General features: G+C 39.8%; 1 protein-coding gene across 1 annotated transcript in view; it reads left to right on the top strand.

Annotated features, from left to right (window-relative positions):
* Nucleotides 1-555: 555 nt before the first annotated feature.
* cpn1 (carboxypeptidase N, polypeptide 1) overlaps nucleotides 556-26199 on the top strand; it is a 151244-nt gene continuing 125600 nt past the window's right edge. Inside the window, exon 1 of the mRNA XM_046335666.1 lies at nucleotides 556-956. Within this exon, the coding sequence (XP_046191622.1) occupies nucleotides 722-956 (235 nt within the window). The 5' untranslated portion in view covers nucleotides 556-721. The remainder of the gene's footprint in view (nucleotides 957-26199) is intronic.

Here is a 26199-nt window from a genome sequence, read left to right as displayed (position 1 = left end):
GCACACACACACACACACACACACACACACACACACACACACACACACACACACACACACACACACACACACACACACACACACACACACACACACACACACACACACACACACACACACACACACACACACACACACACACACACACACACACACACACACACACTCTGTCTCCCTTTCCTACTCCATATGTTTGTAGTTTTACTGTAGTCAGTGGCAGAGAGAACAAACCCCTGCCAGGAGTTATTGTCAATCTAAACCCCTACATTTGGCAAGAGAGGATTAATGAAGAGAAGAGGGGGGTATTGACATAGTAAAACCAGACAGCCTCATATGTACACTTAATGCCAGTGAAGCATTAAGCACATACTTGACAAGGGACCAAAGGAAAGAGGCAGTTGAGAGAGCAAGGGAACAAGACAAAGAGAGAGGGGGCTGTCCTTATTTGCTCTTCAGTGTGGGGGTGTAGGGCGCTCGTGGGAGGAGGCAGAAAACAGAGAGAGAGAGACAGAGAGAGAGAGAGAGAGAGAGAGAGAGAGAGAGAGAGAGAGAGAGAGAGAGAGAGAGAGAGAGAGAGAGAGAGAGAGAGAGAGAGAGAGAGAGAGAGAGAGAGAGAGAGAGAATAAGTGAGAGACAGGCTCTAAGGCAGTCAGACGAAGAGAGGGGTTGGCAGTCAAGGGAAGCTCAACTCATCTCCAATTCCCTGCTACAGTGAGTGACCATGTGGCTGGGGTGGAATATTGTCTGGCTCGGGGCCCTTCTCATTGGCCTAAATGGGACTGTAGCCTGGGCATCTGACATCCAGCACCACCGCTATGAGGAGTTAGTGCGGGCCCTGTTCGTAGTGCAGAGCGAGTGCCCATACATCACACGGATCTACAGCATTGGGCGCAGTGTGGAGGGACGCCACCTCTATGTACTGGAGTTCAGTGATACCCCAGGCATCCACGAAGCAAGTGAGTGGTCCATTCTTAACTTTACGGCTTTAGAGAGGGCTTGTGATGTTTGGTTAACTTATGGCTTCTCACCTCCTTCAAGGTATGCTACATGATGAGATGATGGATAAGAGCGAGATCATTTTTTATTTGTCATTTGGCAGCCAAGCACCGATCATTGTAGCTGCAGCATAAACTGAAGACCTTCGATATTTATTGGAAAGGAGCATCTTGCTCCTCTCATGCACTTTCACCACTCTGTGAAGTTCATCATAAATTATTGAGTCTGTAGCCTAATAAACTGTATGCTTTTCCAATTAGTAGTGGGAGGACCACACAACATAGCATAGCGTGACTGAAAGCTTGATGGTTATTCTATCAACAAATGCACAACCTAGCGTTTCCACTGACATTTGCAATATGATCTGTTTCACAGACTAAAAAAAGATCCACCCTTCAAGTATATATTTTTTTGTCGACATTTGGAAAGTTTATCGACAATTATTCTGTTTCATGGCCTGACATTAGTTTTTTTTATCCAACAGGTACTTTACTCACATAAAATGGTTGGATGGAAACATTGTTTGATTGGTTTTCATTTAAGAGTTCTTCTGATATACCCACTTGGTAACGCTTTTCCTTAAGTGTACATTCATTAATATGTAACTAAATAGTAATACATGTATTTATAACATAGTAGTTACATGTAATTACTATCTAAATACTATGTAATTACAGTGTAATAAGGGTTAAGCGCTATAGGTTATTAGTGGAACAAGGACATCCAATTGCATATCAGCTTGTCGGAGGTTATTCCACATGTGTAATTACTCATGATATATTTAGATGTCTTATTCCAAATGTAACTAACATGTTTATTATTTTTACACTTTTGCAGTCTCCTGTATAGCACCATGTTAACAATGCATCCTATTATTTAACCTTGTTACATGTAACTACATAAGTCACTACCACCAAAATAAGCTAGGCTAGGACTCCGTCAGCTGTTGTAACAATGCACACCCTATCATTAACTACTGCTTCAGTTATCTTATTTCCATATTATTTGGCTTAAAGGATGTACTGAATTAAATGTAAGAGCAATGTATTAGCAATGGATATGCATGCACTTATAATGTACTTACCCAGAAGCAAGCAACTTAATGTAAAGTGAAACACATAATGGTATAACCTTTGTAAATACTATGTACCTGCCTTTGAAAAGGGATTTTGGGTTTATTTCTCTGTCTTAAAAGGTGTAATGTAAGTGAAATGTTGTTCAAAATAAAATAATGTGCTGTATAATGTTAATGTAGGTACTCATGAGCAAGCAGCTTCAAGTAAAGTGAAACACAGTAGGGTAAACCTTGTTATTACAATCCCTGGGAAAATACACATCAATGTAGAATGAACATTGTTTCAGCACCTGTGTAATTACAATGTACTTTCCATGCAATTACATATTTCACAGGATATATCAAAATGTCAGTTAATACAATGTTGTTATAAAGAAAAGTATCATAACTACAATGTTTCTACACAGGAAGAACCAACTTAATGTAAATGACTTACTCATGTAATTACAGTACTATGCAGTTACTATGTTACAACGATGGCAGACACTCAATATGGCAGGTAGCCTAGTGCTTAGAGCGTTGGACTAGTAACCGAAAGGTTGCAAGATCAAATCCCCGAGCTGACAAGGTAAAAATCTGTCATTCTGCACCTGAACAAGGCAGTTAACCTACTGTTCCTAGGCAGTCATTGAAAATAAGAATTTGTTCTTATCTGAATTGCCTAGTTGTAAAATAAAAAAATACAGTACTTGAGGTTGTGATCAATGGAATCTATCTCAATCTAGGAAGCATGTTGTTACAGCAACTTTAAGTGTAATTACTATGTACTTTCACTGTTATTAAATATATTGCGGTATATATCAACATTTCAGTAATTATTAGTTATAACGAAAAGTATTGTAATTACAATGTTTCTTAACAGGAACAAACAATTTAATGTAAATTGAAACGTACTGTGAATTACTCATACAATTACTATGTAGTTACTATGTTATAACGTTGGCAGACACCCTGTACTAGTAGTTGTGATCAATGGAAATCCATCTGAATCTAGGAAACATTTTGTTACAGCACCTTTAAGAGTAATGACTATGTACTTTCAATGTGATTAAATGTTTTGCAGGTTTATCAAAATGTGTCATTACAATGTCATTTTAAAGAATTAGTATCATAACTACAATGTTTCTACACAGGAATAAGCAACTTAATGTAAAGTGAAAAACATTTTGATTTAATCATGTAATTAATATGTAGTTACTATGTTATAACGTGTTTCTGATTGTAGTGGGTGCAGTTTTGTAATACACTTTCTTGAGGGTTGGTGCATAGCCTGTTGATCAGACAGTGATATGTTAGGAAGCAATGGAATCCATAGTCTCATGTTTCATGTGATATCAAAAACATTTTTACGTGCAGTGACACAAAAAACACTGATAGCAACAAAACATGCTTATAACCCTGTCAAAAGACTGAAACACACTAATTTGAAAGATAACATTGACCCTACTTATGTGACAAACAATGTCTGATCTTACAGCTTGGAATGGTTTTGACAAAATATTTCCTCTAGGTGCATGCCAATATACTAATCCAATGTCTTTGAAGTGTTGAGAGAGTACTCCTTTCTTATTTTCTTTACCCAACTAATACATCCACTCAATTAAATGGAGATGATTCTTTAAATTATAAACCCTTAGCCTCCAGACCTGCCCCTTTATTGTCTGCGACACCCTTTCAGTGTGTTGTGTGTGACATCCTGTGTGAGGATCCACAAAGTTGTTTGTGTGGTTGACTGTCTGGTGATTGTAACCCAGCCTATTCAGAGACCTGACATACGCTCTCCAGCAGTCACTCAGAATGTTGGATCCTCTTCGCACATGTCGTCTGATGATAGGGATTAAGTTTGCCTGTGAGCGGTATTCCGCCATTTTAAGAACTGGGTGCGGTCTGTTGTGTTTTACCTCCATCATCCCAAACAACTAAAACCCTGTCTTCTCCATGTTAACGCCATCCTTCCAGGATTGTAAATAGGAACAAGTGCATATCGTTGTTTTATGACAGTGGTTAGTCACGCCTTGAAATAGCGAGGTAAATCCATGGAAACTAGGATAATCTCACTTATGACACAAGCTAAGATCTGATGGTGAAGCCGTATAATGTTGTTGAAAGACCCAAAACATAATCCTAGGAAACATCACTGATGGTGTGTCCAAGAGCACTGAAATATGTATTTGTCAAATAATTCAGTATATAAAAAATGGGCAAGCCCTCCATTTTTTTCTCCATATCAGTATATCTACTGAGGAGTACTTTAAAATGGCAACTGATTACCATAAGATAAATATATCAACAAATTATCTCTCAGTTCCCAATCCCAGATAATGAATGTTACTAGATAACTTGACCCAATTTGGAAACCCTTCCTCCTCTTGAACCTCCTCAGTGTAACGGCGTTCGTCTGTTGAATGAAGAGAGTCGGACCGAAATGCAGCGTGTAGGTTACTCATGACTTTAATGAAAGATATGACGGTACATGAAATAACTGAAACTAAATACAAAAAACAACAGAACGGACCGTGAAACTAATTACAGCCTATTTGGTGACTACAACACAGAGACAGGAACAAACACCCACAAAATACAAAGCGAAAGTCAGGCTGCCTAAATACGGTTCCCAATCAGAGACAACAATAAGCACCTGACTCTAATTGAGAATTGCCTCAGGCAGCCAAACCTATACCACACCCCTAAATCAGCCGCGATCCCAAACAAACCCCAATACGAAACACAACATATAAACCCATGTCACACCCTGGCCTACCCAAACATATAACAAAAACACAAAATACAATGACCAAAGCGTGACAAGGGCTTTGTTGCAGACCTTCAATAATGAGAGGTAAGACAAATGTTAGTGATATAAGACTTGAGTGTCCCAGGGAGCATGAACCTCAACTTCTATAGAAGGGACACCAAAATCAAATTTCACTTAATCGTCCAAAAAAGTATTGAGCTTACACTGTTCCTGTCTCATTTGGCAATCCACTTTAATGGAAGTCTTAACAAAATGACTGAGTTTGAGTGTGTCTGTTATTGCCATTTGCACTTCAGCCTATATTCAGTCTGGAAACAGGCTTTTTAAAATTCAAACAAATTCAGTAATCAAAGTAACAATTGACAGATTGATTATCAAAATAGGTGTTAGTTGCAGCTCTAAAAATAGTACTCAAAACACAATTGTACTCAAAACACTCAAAACATAACAGCTTTTAGTTTACTTGACTGAATAGTGTAGGCTCACAAGAATAACAAAATAGAGCAGCAGCAGTGGTGCAAGCCTCCCCAGTCGCGCCATGCTGCCCTTCCCGGCCTGCAACCATGACAAGTAACCTAAATTCCTGTGGGAAACACTGGTTGGGATGGTTGGAAAGCAAGCTAATTGTGTAAAATCTTGAACTGCCCCTTTAAGCTGTCCAGTAAATAACACATGAAATATACCAAAAGCCTGATGATTAAAGACACCCTTTTTACATACAGTTTTTAAGTGAGCAAACATTTTCTCAGAGTGAATATAGGTAAACTAAACTGGTGTTTTTTCCAGAGTTAACATTGCTTATAATTCTGTGTTGATCGACAACGGTAACAATGATATTGCACCTCTCACCTTTCTCAGGCGTTTCGTCATTCTTGTCAGGTTCTTTGAGCTCCGTGCAATGGCATCCTCTATCATATCAACTTGCCTCAAGTGTAGCCCTCAAGTATTGCCACAAAAAAAATGATCAAATCAGATCAATAGCACATGACAGTAGAAACCAAAACTGTTATTCGTAAATGAAACCCACGATTGGTCCAAGACTTCACTTGGAAACACAACCTTAGGTTGGAAACACAACCTTAACTTGACCTTAAACCACATTCTCTTCAGCATGTAGAGACCTACTCGCTATACTTTGTTCCACTTCTGTACAAGCCAATGCCATGGAACACTAAAATGTAATTACTTAACAGAGAGCCCCACACTCACCAGTACCTTGTGTATGGTTGTTATGCTTAATTTTATAGGGTGTTGAAAGAGCATAGACTTTCTATGGGTAACAGCTATTTACAAACAGTGGTCAAAACGTGGTCAAAATGATGTATTTTCTGACCATGGCAGGTCTACCACTAGCCCAGCTATTTTTTAATCATAAATGGAGCAGTATGCCATCCCAGTGTAAAAACAAAACAAAAAAAAAAAAGTTTTAGGGATTTTAGAAAGCCCTTTTGGATAATGCTGTGACTGTGAACCACTTTCCAAAAATGTAATTATCCAAAACTCTCTTAGTTTGTCAAATTCATTAACCTACCAATAAAGAAATGTTACGCAGTTCGTAAGTGGAACGAGAGAATGGCTAAACATCGAATCCTTCTGGATGGAGCAGTAGGAGTCTGATGTTGCCTCCTTGTTTCTACAAATCCTGCAAGGAAATATGCACATTTAACTCAGACACAGGTGCATGATAAGACTAAGTGATAATTGAAATGGAACGTAAGCTAAGTAATTCTGTTACCTTCCATTCTACTATGCTTATCAATGAACTTTTTCAGTAGCAGTAGGAATACATCCACATTGTTGGAAAAAAGAGAACAACAGCTTTCCAGACAGAGATGAAACATCTTGAGTGGTAGGCTGCAGGCCAAAGGTAGACCAGAAGGGTATGCGTGTCCTAAGGTCTTCACTCGCTCTACACGGGCTTGCAGTCCTGAGTGTCAGAGGAGCATGAGCCCTTGTAGAAAGACCGGAAATCAAAATTCTCAAGCAGCACAGACACAATTATGAAGTACACTGGCCACTGGAAAGCTTAGATTCTTCTCCATTTTCTAAAATGTTTTCCGGCTGGTGAAATGCCATATGAGTCAATTGTCAGCTCGGCGCCAGTAGTGTACACGCATAAAACCTATGAGACTAGCTAACTAGGCTACATACCAGCTCAAGATGAAAGTTAGATTCACTGTGCAATTACATATTTAAACATTTCTTACAGTACTCCTCATTTCAAGCTTTCTCAAAGTTATCGAGGCCAATAAATACTGGTTGTAACGTTAACTTACTATATGTATCCATTTTGCAGGCATAATTTTCTGCTTGTGGCCACAGATAGGACACCTCACAGATTTCTTGAGCATGACTTTCTTCTGGAGGTATTTGACAACATTTTTTTTGCTGATAATATCACTTAGCACACAAGCCATCAAAATCCTTGTTTCGGGTAAAAACAGTATTGGATTTGTGTGCGCACTTTAAAAGTTAAAATTTGTATCCAGCTGTTGAAATTGTCATTAAATACCCACGTGTAGGAATTTGTAGTAATGTTACTCAGCAAAAAAAAGACGTGGTTCACATATTATTGAGCGACATCGAGGACAAAAGTGCAGTGACAGTCAATATTGACCAAGGAGAACCAAGGTAAATAAGTAGTAAGATATGAATGTAGTTAAAATGTAGAATTGAATTTGTCTTGATAATCGTTGGATATCAAGTGACATCTCAGTGCAAATGAGGCACCTTTTGTGGGACAGTCTGCCTTTAGCAACATAGCTAGCTAGCTAATGTTAGCGAAGGACTAGGCAACACAACTGAAATGTAGCTGTTTTACACAAACAGTAGCTAGCTAGTTGTATTTTCTTTCAAAATACATTTTAAGGCCAAGGCCTCCCGAGTGGCGCAGCGGTCTAAAGCACTGCATCATAGTTTTGCGGCAACACCACAGCCTGGGGTTTGATCCCAGGAGACCGGGAGTTCCATATGGCGGCGAACAATTGGCCTAGTGTCATCTGGGTTAGGGGTGGGTGGCATTACTTGGCTCATTGTGCTCTAGTGACTCCTTAAGCGAGCAGGTATTAAGAAGCAGCTTGGCGGGTCATGTTTTGGAGGACACATGACCCGAACTTCGCCTCTCCCGAGCAGTCCATCATTACTATAAGACATGAAGGTCAGTCAATCTGGAACAATTCAAGAACTTTTAAAGTTTCTTCAAGTGCTGTCTCAAAAACCATCAACTGCTTTGATGAAACTGGCTCTCATGAGGACCACCACAGGAAAGGAAGACCCAGAGTTACCTTTGCTGCAGAGGATAAGTTCATTAGAGTTACCAGCCTCAGAAATTGAAGCCCAAATAAATGCTTCATTGAGTTCATGTAACAGACACATCTCAACATCAACTGTTCAGAGGAGACTGTGTGAATCAGGTCTTCATGGTCGAATTGCTGCAAAGAAACCACTACTAAAGGACACCAATATGAAGAAGAGACTTGCTTGGGCCAAGAAACATGAGCAATGGACATGAGACCGGTGGAAATTTGTCGTTGGTCTGATGAGTCCAATTTTAGATTTTTGTTTCCATCCGGCGTGTCTTTGTGAGATGCGGAGTAGGTGAACGGATGATATCCGCATGTGTGGTTCCCACCATGAAGCATGGAGGAGGAGGTGTGATGGTGTGGGGGTGCTTTGCTGGTGACACTGTGGTGATATATTTAGAATTCAAGGCACACTTAACCAGCATGGCTACCACAGCATACAGCAGTGATACGCCATCCCATCTGGTTTGCGCTTAGTGGGACTATCGTTTGTTTTTCAACAGGACAATGACCCAAAACACACCTCTAGGATGTGTAAGGGCTATTTAAAAAACGTAAACTGAACACTATGAATACAAAAACAATAAACGTGAACAAACCGAAACAGTACCGCGTGGCGAATAAACACAGACGCGGAAACAATCACCCACAAAACAACAGTGAAACCCAAGCTACCTAAGTATGATTCTCAATCAGAGACAACTAACGACACCTGCCTCTGATTGAGAACCATACAAGGCCGAACACAGAAAACCAACCTAGAAACACAAAACATAGAATGCCCACCCAACTCACGTCCTGACCAACTAAAACAAACAAATAACACAAGAACTAGGGTCAGAACATGACATCAATAATGTATTTCAGAATGTATTTTGAAATTCAATAAAAACATATTCTGATGCATTTAAAATATATTGTCATATACATTCATAAATACATTCCGAAATATATGTGACCCATTTCAAGACACTAAGCATATGTCGCACGTCACTACTTCACAGGATAGGAATTTGAAAGTTTTTATTTTATTTGACCAAAATAATGTTTTTTGTAGAAATGCCTTCTGGAACGTATGAACATTCATGTGCCTTAATAACAACTTGCCATCTGTAAATATTCATACAATCGTTAAATAAGGAGCCTAGCTGGTATAGCCACGGAAAAATACAGAACCTTCCCGCTAGCCATGACTGGCTGAGATAATGGATTGGCTGGACATGCCGAGAGATGAGTTCAGATTGGTCTGATATGTAGCATGCTTCTGTCTACAACATGAGCTGCTAAGTATGCTTGGGTAATCCTGTCTAACGCAGCTTTTTTGAAAGATATCACAAAGAACTGAAAATGTTTTGCTACGGCTCTCAACATTGCTGCCCTGAAGTTAATAGCGCTATTGCCAAAGCTCAGTTGGAAAACTACTGTACCTAACATTACACCTTTAGTGTTCTGTGCATGTGACAAATGCACATGATTCTATTTGATATTGTGTGTATATTTTCCAGAGACAGTAATGGGAAGAACAACATGACCCACACCAAAATTAGATTAGGATATATTTTTTTGCTACTACTTTCACCACTTTTAGTCTTGAAATATTTGGTTGTTTACTACACTTTGAATCATTAAAGAGATGGCTGGGGCTAAGGCTTTAAGCGGGTGTGAACGATGTTGAGTGGGTGTAGACAAGGAAGAGCTCTCCAGTAGGCTTACCAAAACATTCACAAGCCATCTTCTCAAAAGTGGGGTTACAAATTTATCAACTTCCAAAGCAGAATTACTTTCTCATTGTTCCTCAACTGCAGTGTATAATAAACAATTTTCTAGCTCAGAGCCTCTACTTTTATCTAATGTAAAACACATAATGTCAAATGTTGCTACATAGGACCAAATCCAAGTCGTGGGTCACATGTTGGAATGTATTTAAAAAGTAGAAAATCAAATGTAAAAAAATTGGTATGGGATCGCTCTTTTAATTTGCATACATATTCAATCTTAGTATCTGCTTTTCACAATGCAATATTCACATAGCTTTTGATATTGTTTTCTTGTAATTTGAACTGTCACTGAACTGCTTAAAACTGGTAATTACTGTACACTCAGAAAAATATTCCTAAACAGAAACATATAGGTTTCTTCAGTTTGTCCCCATAGGGAAAACCTTTTTGGTACTAGGTAGAACCATTTTAAGGGTTCTTCATAGAACCCTCTGTAAATGGCTCTACCTGGGTCTTCCTTGAACCCTCTGCAAAGGGTTCTACCAAGAACCCTTTCATTCTCTAAAGCAAGGTTGTCAAACTCATTCTGTGGAATGCCTAGTGTCTGCAGTGGTCTAAAGGTTCTTCATAGAACCCTCTATGAAGGGTGTAAATCTTTATTTGTATATTTCCCAATGTGTCTTTTGAGTCAATTGTAGAGTAACTGTACCACCCATTAGTGTGTTTTTTGTGACATTTGATTGCTTTCAGTCCTGTGGTCTTCACCAAATGAGTGCCTAAGTGAATATGTTATCATTAAAATGTAACACTTTATGACAATACATGACATATATCAAAATAACTTACTTTGACATTCTAGGTTTACCCTAATACAGTGGTCTGAAACTCATAGTTCGCAGGCCACATCAGGCATGTAAGTGACATTATGCTGGCTTGCAAATTGATGTGTAATTCCTATTGGAATACCGCCAGAGTGATGATATCCAACAATTGGAACTAAGTCATCCGAAACCTGAATTCAGAATAACTGTCAAGGTAGGGAAGCTTGATAAATCAGACTACCTAAACCATCTCAGTAACTGCTGCAAATAAGTACAACTACTAACAGATTGGATTAGTTTAGAAATATGTATGTTATTTATCTTTGTGTGGCATAAGATCAATCAATCAATGAATGCACATGCAAAACTCCAGATATTGAAACAAACAAGCAGATGTAGGGTGTTAAATTGGGACTATATTCTTTTATGATATGCACAGAAAATCATATCAATTTATATTTTCAAAAGGATGATTCTGGTGTTCATATTTCATGACCTCAGCGGGCTTTTTGAGTTGCCTATGCGCAAGTCAATTGCAAAATAATACACTTGATTTATGTTACATAGCATGCTAAATGTGTCTGATCAGATGTTAGCAAACGAATAGATGAGCTGCCACTTCCACTTATTTGCCCAGCCAATAATCCAACATTGTGTATTTAGGGTTCAAGCAGTGAAACTGGTGAAACCCTATTGTATTTCTTCCTCAGTCATTATTAGGGGTTCAGCAGTGAAGCTGGTGAAACTCAATTGTAATTCTTCTGGTTCATTAGGGGTCCATTCCCCGCTGCTTTTACCTTAAAGCCTTTTTGAAATCTGACAAAGCGGCTGGATTAATAAGAAGTTAAGCTTTTAAATGATGCTTGTATTTTCATGAATGTTTAATATTACGATGTTTGTCATTTGAATTACGTGCTCTGCAATTTCACTGGATGTTGTGGAGGCCAGGAGCTAGCATTACGCCTATCCCAAAGAGGCTCTGGCTAGACAATGAGAGATTGTTGTTTTATGTTGTACCTGAACCACATTTTATAACTTGCAAAACAAGATCTTTAAATGCATTATACATTAGGTTGATATCTTTAAAATTATTGCTGCTGTGACCCAATGAAGCTTGGGCATGAAAATTCAAGTCATTCTTGGAGGAAATGGAGCCCCCTGCTGACCATGCCTCTCAATATTCTACATTTTTCCTGGAGTGTATAAAATGGGACCCGTTTCAGGAAACTAGGCATATGTCATGGGTCACTACTTCACAGGAGAGAGCTATTTGAAAGTACACTTTTTTTTATCAAAATGTGTTTTTTTTTGGCAGAAATGCCTTCTCGAACATGTGAACTTCCATGTGCCTTAATAACAAACTTGCATGCAATCTGTAAATACGAATACAATTGTTAAATTACGAGCCTAGTTAGTTTAGCCAAAGAAAAGGTGAGCAACCTTCACGCTAGCCATGATTGGCAGAGATAATGAGTAGGCTGGACATACCGAGAAATAAGTTTGGATTGGTGTTCCATTTAGCACGCTTCTGTGTATTTGAGCTGGTCAGTATGTCCAGGTAATCCTGTCTAACACAGCTTTTTTTTAATGTATTGGGTATTAAAACTGCAAAAGTTTTGCTCTCCACTTTCTGGAGGACTGAGTTTTAAATTCAGTGTAATTCGAGTATGATAGCTAAAGTGATGGAGAAAATACCTGTCTCCGGATTACATCTTCAAACTAAGGGCAACCATGGCATCCGATAGAAGATGCGTCCAACCATGAATGATGTATATGGGTAAGGTAGTCTAGCTAGCTATATTTTCAGATATTACATGTTTCTAATTTTGACAGAAAGAGCCATTTGCTTGGCTAGCTAACTTTGAACTTGGTTGGTTAGCTACCTGCAGAGTCATGCAGGGTGGTAACATCATGAGTAGTGATTATGGTTCATTGTTTACCTAGCTAGCTGGCTAACAGAGCCATTTGCTTAGCTAGCTATAGCCTAATGTTAGCTAGCTAACACTGAACCATGTTGGTTAGCTACCTGTAGATTCATCCAGGGTAGTAATGTCATGAGTTGTGATTATGGTTAATTGTTTACCTAGCTAGCTAGCTAATGTTACGTGTATGGCCTTATTATTCATATCTCAGAGCCATTTGCTTAGCTAGCTATAGCCTAATCTTAGCTAGCTAACGTTGAACCTGGTTGGTAGCTACCTGTAGTTGGGATTATGGTTCATTGTTTACCTTGCTAGCTAGCTCGCTACATGTCTTAACAAAATACTCCAAAATACTCCAAGTAACCATTTCAGGTCCATTCGTAAATTCTACTAAGATTTCAGAGCACTCTCGTCTGAGTGTGCCAGGGAGCATAGAATAACTGATGAATTTACGAACACCCGTTGAATATGTCCGTTGTCAATAAACGTCTGCAAAAAACATAATTAAATAGTTGCCAGCAGCATAGTTACAGTCACCAACACTTTGGATACCATGAAAATAGCCTAACCAGCTCTGCTAAGGCGAGTAAAATGATCAGAGTCAGGTGTTCTCTCATTATGTATCTGGAAGTAGCTAGAAAGCTAGCCAATGTTAGCCAGTTAGCTTGGGTGTATAACTGCCATTGTGAGGTCAGAACGTGGGATCAACCCTACCCATCGGCCAGAGTGTCCAGTGTACGCTCTGAATGTGAAACTCTCTGAATTTACAAACGGACAATCTGACAGCACAGTTGCAGTCAGAGTCAATGGTTGCAGTCAACGCTCTGGATAGCATAAAGCCTAACCAGCTCCTGTAGAGCGAGTCATTTTCAGTAAGCTGTTCTCTCTCACTTAGATGTCTGGAAATAGCTAGCAAGTTAGCTTGGGTGCTTGACTGCTGTTGTTAGTACATTCAAATCACACCTTAAAGAGATGGGTGGGGCTACATTTTAAGAGGGTGTGAACGATGCTGAAACGGTGTAGACCAACAAGGGCTCTCCAATAGTAGTAACTAAACATTCAAAGGCCATTTTCTCAAAAGTGAGTTTACAAGTTTATCAACTTTCAAAGCAAAATTACTTTACCATTGTTCCTCAACTGTAGTGTATAATATACCATTTTGTAGCTCTGAGTCTCTACTTTTATCCAATGTAAAATACACAATTAAAATTTTGCTACATGAGACCGATTTGAGCCGGACGGTCACAAATTGGTGTGAGTACCAGCGATGAAGTCAAGACCAAAGCTCATTATATCCAGACCGAGACTTTCTGAAACCCAAACCAAGGACCAGTGTATCGAGACCATGACCAGAGCAAGACCAGTTTAAATGGGGGAAAAACAAGATCCAGTAGAGTAAACTTGAATATAGTTCAGTACACTACAGTTTAGTTCAGTACAGTAAAGTACAGTACAATAAGGTAGAATATTGTTCAGTACAGTACAGTTCAGTACAGTTCAGTATAGTTCAGTACAGGACAGTACAGTGTAGTAGTATACTGTTCAGCACAGTATAGCAAAGTACAGTATGGTACAGTTTAGTTCAATTTAGCACTGTAAAGTATTATACAGTTCAGTAAAGTATAGTGCAGTGCAGGAATGTAATGTAATATGCAGTACAGTAGGTACAGTGCAGTAATGTACAGTAAAGTATTTGTTTATTTAACCTTTATTTTGAGACTAGGGTCTCTTTTACAGATGAGCACTGCATAAATACATCAAACACATACAATATACAATATTCAATATTCAAAATGAAAAACATATTAAGGAAAACAGACAACATTTATCAGCATAGAGGTCTCTGATCATTACTCTGAACTGACCAAGTGGGGCCAGAACATCTAATTTCAGAAAGCTCTTTAAATTATTCAAAATAAAGGGTGCAAAAATACTTTAACGTAGCTTTACCCAACTCTGTGGAGACAGCCTCCAGTGTTATACAAGCCTGAGATCGGGTTTGGTCATTTGGAAGTCTAAATTGATTTTGGAGAGTGGCACAGCCTTAGACTGCTGCATCACTTGGGAACCCCTATTAATGATGATAGATACATAGGATGTTTTGCATGAGGACTTTGTAGATGAACACAATAAAATGCTGTTCTCTTCTTACACACAAAAAGGCCCAACCCACTTCTGGATACAAAACACAATGGTTACAAGTAATAAACCTAAGGTCACAATGAAAAACAACATCTAGTGGTTTACGTGTAGATGCTGCTGCATACATATGTGACCGACTGCCTTAATTCGGTCTTATGTAAGTAGAGACTCAGAGCTATAAAATAGTATATAATATAATGCAGTTGAGGAACAATGGGAATGTAATTCTGCTTTGAAAGTTGATAAAATTGTAACCCCACTTCTGAGCAAATGGTCCTTGAATGTTTTGGGATACCTACTGGAGAGCTCTTCTTTATCTACACCGATTCAGCATCGTTCCCACCCTCTTAACCCTTAGCCCCACTCATCTCTTTAGGGATTCACATGTGAGGCCACGTAAGGTAGTGTAGAACCTTACAATAAGTAGTAGCTTACAATATACACTTTATTTAGTCATTGTCCTATATCCTAATCTGATTTTGGTGCAGGTCATGTTCTTCACATTGCCGTCTCTGGTAAACACACACTATATACACTACCATTCAGAAGTTTGGGGCCACTTAGAATTTTTCTTTTTTTTTTAAAGAAAAGCACATTTTTTGTCCAATAAAATAACATCAAATTGATCATAAATACAGTGTTGACATTGTTAATGTTGTAAATGACTATTGTAGCTGGAAATGGCAGATTTTTAAAGGAATATCTACATAGGCACACAGAGGCCCATTATCAGCAACCATCACTCCAGTGTTCCAATGGCACATTGTGTTAGCTAATCCAAGTGTATCAACAGTGAAGAGTCGACTCCGGGATGCTGGCCTTCTAGGCAGACTTCCTCTGTCCAGTGTCTGTGTTCTTTTGCCCATCTTAATTTTACATTTTTATTGGCCAGTCTGAGATATGGCCTTTTCTTTGCAACTCTGCCTAGAAAGCCAGCCTCCCGGAGTCGCCTCTTCAAAGTTGACATTGAGACTGGTCTTTTGCGGGTACTATTTAATGAAGCTGCCAGTTGAGGACTTGTGAGGAGTTTGTTTCTCAAACTAGACAATCTAATGTAATTGTCCTCTTGCTCAGTTGTGCACCGGGGCCTCCCACTCCTCTTTCTATTCTGGTTACAGTTGGCCCTGTTCTGTGAAGGGAGTAGTACACAGCGTTGTACGAGATCTTCAGTTTCTTGGCATGGAATAGCCTACATTTCTCAGAACAAGAATAGACTGATGAGTTTCAGAAGAAAGTGCTTTGTTTCTGGCCATTTTGAGCCTGTAATTGAACCCACAGATGATGATGCTCCAGATACTCAACTAGTCTAAAAAAGGCCAGTTTCATTAATCAGCACAACAGTTTTCAGCTGTGCTAACGTAATTGCAAATGCTTTCTAATGATCAATTAGCCTTTAAAAATGATAAACTTTGATTAGTTAGCACAACGTGCCATTGGAACATATGAGTGATGGTTGTTGATAATGGGCCTCTGGACGCCTATGTAGATATTCTATAAAACAATTCCAGCTACAATAGTAATTTACAACATTAACAATGTCTACATTGTATTTCGGATCAATTTTATGTTATTTTAATGGACAAAAAATGTGCTTTTCTTTCAAAAGCAAGTAAACTTCTAAGTAACCCTGAACTTCTGAAGGGTAGTGTAAATAAAAAAAAAAGTTTATTTGTCACATGCACAGGATACAGAGCCAGTTTCTGTCCTGCCCCCTGCCCTTTGGTGCAGGGCATGTGATGTCAATGCCCTCTTTGTCGCAAAACTCCCTGATTTCTCAAATAAGTTTGTCTAGTTGTGTCCAGTCCAGGTGCTGCTTGCACAGGCAGACCATCTATGGGAGGAAGGACGTCAGCATTGCTCAACAGCTGAAACCTGGTCCCGACTGAGTCCGAATGCTCTTTGGCGACAACAACACCAGGCTCCAGAGGCTGTAAAAACAGGAAAATAGACAAAAAAAAAACATTTCAAGACATTACAACCTTGCGTAACATAAATTTACCTCCCAAGTTTAGATATTAAGAATATATTCACCTGGAGTGCTGGTACAGCTTGATCTATGGCAGCAGCCTGAAGTACGTAGTCAGGTGTTGTTGCCAGCCATAGCTTTCCACCAGCATCGTACCATCCTCCAGTCCAATTAGCTGTGGGATTTGTATGTATTTATTAAGGATCCCCATTAGCTGCTGCCAAGCTATTCTATCTGGGGTCCAGCAACATTAATGCCGTTATATACAGTTTAAAGTATTACATGACATTCCATTTCATAACACTTTATCCAATACACTTTATTGTTTTCCCTCAGGCCACTACTCCACTATCATACATTTACAATAAATCCATGTGTACGCGTGTCTAGAGTGTATGTCTTATCATGTGTACGTGTGATAAGGTGTATTTTTATCTGTTTTTTGAATCGGATACTACTTGCATCAGTTACCTGATGTGGAATAGTGTTCCATGTAGACATGGCTCTATGTAGTGCTGTGCACCTCCCATAGTCTGTTCCTGACTTGGGATTGTGAAGAGACCTTTGGTGGCATGTCTTGTGGGGTCTGCATGGGTGTCTGAGCTGTGTGCTAGTAGCATGTCAACACTTCTTACAAAAACAAGTCTCTTCCACTTTGAGCCATGAGATATTTACATGCATATTATTGATGTTAGCTCCCGGGCACATTTAAGGGCCAGCTGTGCTGACCTGTTCTGAACCAATTGTAACTTTCTTTGTGGCACCTGACCACCCGACTGAACAGTAGTGTTAACCCCTGGGATTTTAACCCCTGTCACAGTGCTTGTATGGTGAAGAACAGCAATCTCTTTTTCACTGTGGTCTTTCTGAGGCGCTGCTTGATGAGGCTGAAGCACCAGTCAGGGGCAAACTTGTTGTGGCCTGTGATCTGGAAGTGAAGGTCCAGACTGTGGTGGATCTTGTTGATGGTCCGCCGGGCACAATACCAGAGCACATACTTGTTCTTGTTAAAAAGTACATCCCAGAGCACAAACTAGTTCTTGTTAAAAAGTAGATGGGATCTGGCTGCATACAGTCAGTATAGTGCACCTGCAAACAACAACAAAATAACATTAGAGAAATACAAATGATTGTCACATCCTTGCCAGTCTTTACACATGACTGTCAAAATTTGAAATATATCATATCTGAAAATGTAGCTAGACTCTTAAACTGACCGTGTGCAATGCCATAAGAATCATCATATCTTTCCCTTTCTCTGTCATGGATGCCATGGTTGCCCTTTGTTTGAAGAATCTGGAGACAGGTGTTTTATACAGCAGCCTTCTGTATTCTCTTTTTGACTCCCTCCGCATTTGCAATCAAACTCCAGAATTGTATTAATCTCCTTATCATACTCTGCTTCCACCAGGCATTCCACTGATTTCAAAACAAGGTCAACTTCTTCTATGACAACAACACTGTTGATCGATGTTTCTTCCCCATCACTGTCATCATAAGATTCCACAATGTCTGGTTCAATGAATATGTTTTTACCTAAATCAGGGAATTCCTCATCATCTGATTCATTTTCAGAGTCAGAGAGAGACAGCATGGCCCGATCGTCCTCCAGAAAGTAGTCATTCACAATGTTTTCCTACTGACCTTTGTCGATAGCACCTTATAAATTCAGGGAAGCAATGTTATTGAGAAGATCTGGAAACATTTTTCAGCTCTCCATGATATCTTTAAAAAAAGCTGCAGTAGAAAGGATTTTCTACACATACTGAGCAGCTTATGTTATATACAGAAGGTGCTACATGGCAGACCAATCCGAACTCATCTCTCAGCATGTCCAGCCCATTCATTATCTCAGCCAATCATGGCTAGCGGGAAGATTGCTGACTTTTTCCGTGGCTAAACCAACTAGGCTCGTAATTTAACCATTTGATTTGTATTTACAGATGGCATACACGTTTGTTATTAAGGCACATGAAAGTTCACATGTTCCAGAAGGCATTTCTACCAAAAAATGCATTTAAAAATGGAATTACAAGAAACGATCAAAAGCCTCTCATTTGATGTAGTGGCTTTCGACATACGCCTAGTTTCCTGAAACAAGTCACATACACAGTACCAGTCAAAAGTTTGGACACACCTACTCATTCCAGGGATTTTCTTTATTTTATACTATTTTCAACATTGTAGAATAATAGTGAAGACATCAAAGCTATGAAATAACACATGGTATCATGTGGTCACCAAAAAAGTGTTTAATAAATCACAATATATTTTATATTACATATTCTTCAAAGTTGCCACCCTTTGCACAAAGGTCAGTCAGTCCAGAAAAGTTCAAGAACTTTGAAAGTTTCTTCATGTTGCAAAATCTATCAAGCACTATGATGAAGCTGGCTCTTATGAGGACCGCCAGAGGAAAGGAAGACCCACAGTTACCTCTGCTGCAGAGGATAAGTTCATTAGAGTTACCAGCCTGACTCCAATAATACACCTAATAGGAAATGCAGATGTGCACTATTGGGCCGGGGGCTGTAGAGCACGAGGGGGTTTTGACTCAACGAAACCCACTGTCCTCCCCTTTCCTGCCTGGTTATTTCTCCACAACACAAATATTACAATCATGATCTTCAGTTTAGAATGCAATTTGATTAATCAGCTGTGTTTGCTAGGGATGGAGAAAAAGTGTGACACCAATCAGGCCCCCGATGACTGGAGATGCCCACCTCTGCCTTACATTCAGACCCCATTACTTTTTCCATATTTTGTTACGTAAACAGCCTTATTCTAAAATGGATCAAATGTTTTTTTCCCTCATCAATCTACACACAAGACCCCATAATGACAACGCAAAAATGTTTATATATTTTATATATTTATGTTATATATATATGTTTATATATGTTTATATATTTTTTTATATATTTAAAAAAAATAAATGGGAATATCACATTTACATAAGTATTCAGACCCTTTACTAAGTAGTTTGTTGAGGAACCTTTGGCAGCGATTACAGCCTTGAGTCTTCTTGGGTATAACACTACAACCTTGGCACACCTGTATTTGGGGAGTTTCACCAATTCTTCTCTGCAGGTCCTCTCAAGCTCTGTCAGGTTGGATGGGGAGCGTTGATTCTCAGCTATTTTCAGGTCTCTCCAGAGATATTTAATCGGGTTCAAGTCCGGGCTCTGGCTGGGCCACTCGAGGACATTCAGAGACTTGTCCCAAAGCCACTTCTGCGTTAACTTGTTTGTGTGCTTAGGGTCGTTGTCCTATTGGAAGGTGAACCTTTGTCCAAGTCTGAGGTCCTGAGCACTCTGGAGCAGGTTTTCATCAAGGATCTCTCTGTACTTTGCTCCGTTCATCTTTCCCTCGATCCTGACTAGTCTCCCAGTCCCTTTCACTGAAAAACATCCCCACAGCATGATTCAGCAAGATGCCAACTCCATGCTTCACCTTAGGGATGGTGCCAGATTTACTCCAGACGTGACACTTGGCATTCAGGCCAAAGAGTTCAATCTTGGTTTCAACAGACAAGAAAATCTTGTTTCTCATGGCCTGAGAGTCTTTTAGGTATCTTTTGACAAACTCCAAGCGAGCTGTCGTGTGCCTTTTACTCTGGAGCTCTGTCAGAATGACCATCAGCTTCTTGGTCACCACCCTGACCAAGGCCCATCTCCCCCGTTTGCTCAGTTAGGCCGGGTGGCCAGCTCCAGGAAGGGTCTTGGTGGTTCCAAACTTCTTCCATTTAAGAATGATGGAGGCTACTGTATCCTTTGGGGACCGTCAATGCTGCAGCAATGTTTTTATACCCTTCTCCAGATCTGTGCCTCAACACAATCCTGTCTCGGGGTCTAGGGACAATTCTTTCGACCCAATGGCTTGGTTTTTGCTCTGACATGTACTGTCAACTGTGGGAACTTATATAGACAGGTATGTGCCTTTCCAAATCATGTCAAAACAACTGAATTCACCACAGGTGGACTCCAATGAAGTTGTAGAAACATCTGAAGGATGCTCATTGGAAAAAGCATGCACCTGAGCTAAATTTCGAGTCTCATAGCAAAGGGTCTGAATACTTATGTAAATAAGGTATTTCTGTTTTTTATTTGTTTATTATTTGTTAAAAATTCTAAAAACCTGTTTTCACTTTGTCATTTTGAAGTATTGTGTGTAGATTGATGAGAAATTTTGTAAAATGTGTATCCTTTTTAGAATAAGGCTGTAACATAAGAAAATGTAGAAATACTTTCTGAATGCTCTGTAAATGTATCTTTGTCTCTGCCTCCATCTCTGTCTGGTGCAAGCTCCAGCCACCTTATGACAAACTTCTCCGTCTCTCCATCTGTAGCCTTGGAAGTGAAAGTGTTTTTCCTGACAGCACCATTGAATAACCTTTGAATAGCAAAAGAAGTAGGTCCCAAAATTAGTAAGATTTTGACATCACACAAAAATCCTAGGAATCACAATCCAGACCTCAAATAGGAAGCACAACAACACAATAACCACAAAGGTGTACAATTTAAACACTGAGTCAAACAGATCAAGAGATATAAACATGTTCCTGTTGTAGCGCCACCATGTGGTCAATCTGAATGTGCTTGCATATGTTGAGTCTTGACAGGGTTTTGAACATGTGTACCAAGTTTGGTTACAATACAAATATCTGTGTCTGATTTAAATGCATTTATGTGCAAGACGATGACCACATTAATGTTTGTTGGTCAGTTGTATGACATACTAGTCTGGAAAATATTGCATTGAAACACATTGGTCCATAGATGCCATATATCAAGTTTAATCCAGATTGGCCCTGTGGTTCTGGAGGAGATGTCATTTAAGTGTTTTGAAAAATTCTAAATGGCAGAAAATCCATCATGGCAGACCTTGTGGGTCCTTGAGGCAAATGTGTTCCTTGTGAGAAGAGGGAACTATTTCCATCAGAAAATAACCTTTTCTGTGATCTATTGTCAGGCTATGTCATAATTGTATTCCAATTCCTGATTCCATGATCAGGCCACTGTCTGTCTCTCACACCAGTCTCTCTTATCTTGTGTCCCCTGCCGGGTATTCCTGGACACAGCTTTCAGATAATAAACAGTCACAGTTACGTGCTATTCAAGATCCTTTGGATGTCCCTACCAAATCAAAGTTGACATTTAAAATGGTTAAGGTTAGGTAAGGGATTTAGGGCTCCTGAGTGGCGCAGTGGTCTGTCTAGGCACCACATTTCAGTGCAAGAGGCATCACTGCAGTCCCTGGCTCAAATCCAGGCTTCATCATATCCAGCTGTGATTGGGAGTCCCATAGGGTGGTGCACAATTGGGCCAGGTTTGGCCTGGGTTGGCTGTCATTGTAAATAATTTGTTCTTAACTTCTTACGGCTGGGGGGCAGTATTGAGTAGCTTGGATGAATAAATTGCCCAAAGTGAACGGCCTGCTCCTCAGTCTCAGTTGCTAATATAGGCATATTATTATTGGATAGAAAACACTCTAAAGTTTTTAAAACTATTTAAATGATGTCTGTGAGTATAACATAACTCATATGGCAGACAAAATCCTGAGGAGAAATCAACAGTTCCCATTGAAATCCCCTTGAGATATTAATGATGTTGCACTTCCTAGGGCTTCCACTGGATGTGAACCGTCTATAGCAATTTGAATGAGACTTCTATTGTGTTGTAGGACTGAATGAGAGCAGAATGTATAATCAGGTGACTGGCAGTCAGCCATTTTCTGATCACGATCATTCCTCATAGTATCCACTTGCGTTCCATTGTTCATCAAGACACAAATGAATACTCCGGTTGGAACTTTACTGAAGCTATATGTTAAAAACATCCTACTGATTGATTCTGTACTTAGTTTGAAATTTTTCTTCGACCTGTAATTTAACTTTTTGAAGTTTTTGTCTGACCAGAAAGAGCGTTTGGATATGTATACCAAACACGCTAACAAAAGGAGGTATTTGGACATAAATAACAGACATTATCTAACAAAACAAACATTTATTGTGGACCTGGGATTCCTGGAGTGCATGCAATTTCTTGTTTATGTTGACGCCAACATGGCGGCTATTTTGACAATTTTTCTGAGCGCAGTCTCAGATTATTGCATGGTTTGCTTATTCCATAAAGTTTTTTTTTAAATCAAACACAACGGTTGCATTAAGGAGAGGTATATCTATAATTCCATGTGTATAACTTGTATTATCATATTAATTTATGATGAGTATTTCTGTTGAATGATGTGGCTATGTAAAATCACGGGATGTTTTTGGAACTAGTGAATGTAACGCGCCAATGTAAACTCATATTTTGATATAAATATGAACTATATCAAACAAAACATGCATGTATTGTTTAACATGAAGTCCTATGAATGTCATCTGATGAAGATCATCAAAGGTTAGTCATGAATTTTATCTCTATTTGTGCTTTTTGTGACTGCTATCTTTGGCTGTAAAAAATGGGCTGTGTTTATTGTTGTTTGGTGGTGACCCAACATAATTGTTTGTGGTGCTTTTGCTGTAAAGCATATTTGAAATCGTACACTGTGGTGGGATTAAGCCGCGAGGGAGGAGCTATAACCCGTTGGGGTCTCCCAGTGTTCAGAGGTGCAGCTGGTGCGACTGGTGGCAGGGGAACTGCAGGCATTTCAGGTTTGACTAGTGGACAGGCCCTGAACTGAGCCTGATATAGGGGTGGAGGTGTGTGAGCCCCTTGAACTTGCTCCTGCCCATGGTGAGTTGTGGACAGACGGGTCAGTAAAGGAACCCCACAGGCAATGGACCTTTCTGAGGTGATTTGAATGCCAGTGGGATCCATCCTGAAGTTTGAATGTTGCAGGCCCTAGCTGTCGTTCCACTCTCATGGGCTTGGATCAAAATGTGGAGAGCTTGTTCTGATGGATGCAATTAATTGCAATTCATCTGATCACTCTTCATAACATTCTGGATTCTATGCAACATCCTGATCCGTACCCAGTCCTGGGCTTTCAGACTTGCTTGTTTCACTCTGTGAGACGTGTCATAATGTTGTTTCATCCATTGCTGTGCAACTTTAACATGAGCTTGCCTGGCTGCTGTTCTTTTGTTTTGGGCAGAGGCTGTCCAAAGGGAGTTTCAGTTCCCTGCCAATCATCAGGGAGGCAGGAGACGCCCCAGTTGTGGAGTGCTTGGTAGCCCTGATGTGAGTAGGGTAAGGCACAGAGCCACATCAAAAGGTCGCCCCACAGCCAAGTAGGCCCGTAGTCCTTCCTTCAGGGTCCTGTTCAAGCGTTCCACCCCCCCACCCCCACCGTTTGCTTGAGGGTTGTGCACAGCCGTCTGGATGTGCTTGATGGATTGCTTTTCAAGGTACACAGACAGATAATTAGAGAAAAACTGGGGCCATTGTCTGTCATAATGGTGTTGGGCAACCCCCACTGACAGAACAGCTTATCCAGTGTTTGGATGATCATCTGTGAGGGGGTAGGGGACAACGGCACGGCTTCTGCCTATTTCAAATTCAAGTCATGAATGACCAGTATGCTGGTTCCCCATGCAACTCTCCACAGATATCCACCTCCAGGTGGTCCCAGGGAGCCGTTGGCCATTTCACTGGTGTCTGGTCGATTTTCCACTCATCAGGCATGCTGTGCAGTCCTTCACAAGGGACTCAATGTCTCACCTTAACGATGCCCAGGTTCCCCTCATGTGCCATGCAAAGCACTCCTGTTTTCAGGACATGCACACCATTGCACACCATTGATACAGGTGACATCGCTCTGGATAGCAGGTCAGCTACAACATTTTGGCATCCCAGGGTGAACTCAAGATCAAAATTATACTGGTTCAGATGGTCTACCCATCTGAAAAGCCATAGAGGCTTGTGTCCAGAACCCTGTGTGGCCAGCAGTGCTGTGATGGCATGATTGTCTGTGCGGAGTTTGAATGGTCTGCCATACAAGTACAAGTGCCAGCGCTCGCACACCCACATGCAAACCAGGGCCTCCCGCTCTCCCACATAGTACTTTTGTTCAGTCGGAGACAAGGCCCATGAGGCAAGAGCCACTGGCCGTTCCATGCCTCCATGCACTTGAGGCAAAACAGCTCCAAGGGCGACTGCTGAGGCATCACAGGTGACAATCTTTTGTGCTGATGTGTCAGTATCAGGTCCTTAGTTTTGTAGGTATGATATTGCAAGATAATTGTTCTAATCTCTTGTACTAAATTCATGTTTTTCAAACATCTCAAGATGTATATTTATTAGTTAGTTTTGTTTCTTTGTATATCGTAAAAGAAGAGTGAGAATATTTTCTGAAATGTCATATATTGCTGTTATCTGAAGGGGGTGGTGAGATGAAATGTAAACTCATAATTTGACTCTCTAATTTGAAGCAGTTTTATTTTGTGCTGTGATTTAGTGTTTTGGAAAACTGATAGTCAAATGGAATAGGTCTAAAGGAAATATGATTTTCAGTGGTTTAGATGGTGCAATGATTCTCTACACTATAAATTTATTGTTTTGTCATATAAACAGAAAAGTCTGAATTTTAGCAACCAGGCAATGATGGAGTGATTTCTACATATTGTGCTTAGTATAGGAGAAATAGTCCACTATACTTCTATTTGCTAGTAGGCTTGTTGTGGACCACAACTGAATCAGCATTTATTGTGAGCATGTTTGCCTGTTTGTTTATTTTCTATACACTGAATTTAAGTAAAATAGGTTCATAATAAACAATTACTATCAAAAATGGATGCAGTTTGACAAATGCAGTGATATACCGGTTTTTAACACCACCCTCCACTGTGACAAAAGCTTGACAGCTGGGAGTTCCTGTGGTAACACTTTTGACCAGGGCTGAGCTTGCATTTTTTTTGCTGAAAGGCCTTTCTTAGTAGAATTGAGGGATGTGTGAGTGTTCCATGACACGGTGAAAGAACTGAAAAACAGGAACTGTGGACAGAGAATAAATTATGGGGCTAAATTATGGGGCATTGACTTGTTTTAACAAACAATGCATTTAAAAAAAATAGAGTTAAGAAAATATTTAGCAGAAATGCAACCAGTGAAGATGCTTTCAACGGTGCAGCTGTATAAATACCTGATATTGTACTGTATATTCCAAGGCAGCAGCTACTCTTCCTGGGGTCCAAAAATGAAACAAAATAAAAACTACATAACAGATATAAAAATACATACATAGCACTACATTCACATTGCAATTTAGCCATTCGGCAGTATTTTATTAAAACTCACAATATTAAAACTCACTTGAGTGTCTTGCAATGTTAGAAGACAATCAAAGTTGCTATTGTGCTTGCTGCAAGTGTTCTCCAGTCTCCAACATTATCCAACGTAAGAATGGTGGATAAAAAGCTACTTTTTTTAGCAGCATATCTGTTGGAAAAGTTAGGGCTCAATTCCCATAAGGAGAACTGGAGATCTGTCCACCCTATTAGCATGAATGAAGTCATAAAGTAATCCAATACCTTTTGGGGTAAACTTCTATACTGGTA

This window comes from Oncorhynchus gorbuscha, unplaced genomic scaffold (assembly GCF_021184085.1).
Source record: "Oncorhynchus gorbuscha isolate QuinsamMale2020 ecotype Even-year unplaced genomic scaffold, OgorEven_v1.0 Un_scaffold_814, whole genome shotgun sequence".
NCBI lineage: Eukaryota > Metazoa > Chordata > Actinopteri > Salmoniformes > Salmonidae > Oncorhynchus > Oncorhynchus gorbuscha.
Note: the sequence above shows the minus strand (reverse complement) of the source record. Positions and strands in the feature narration are given on the sequence as shown.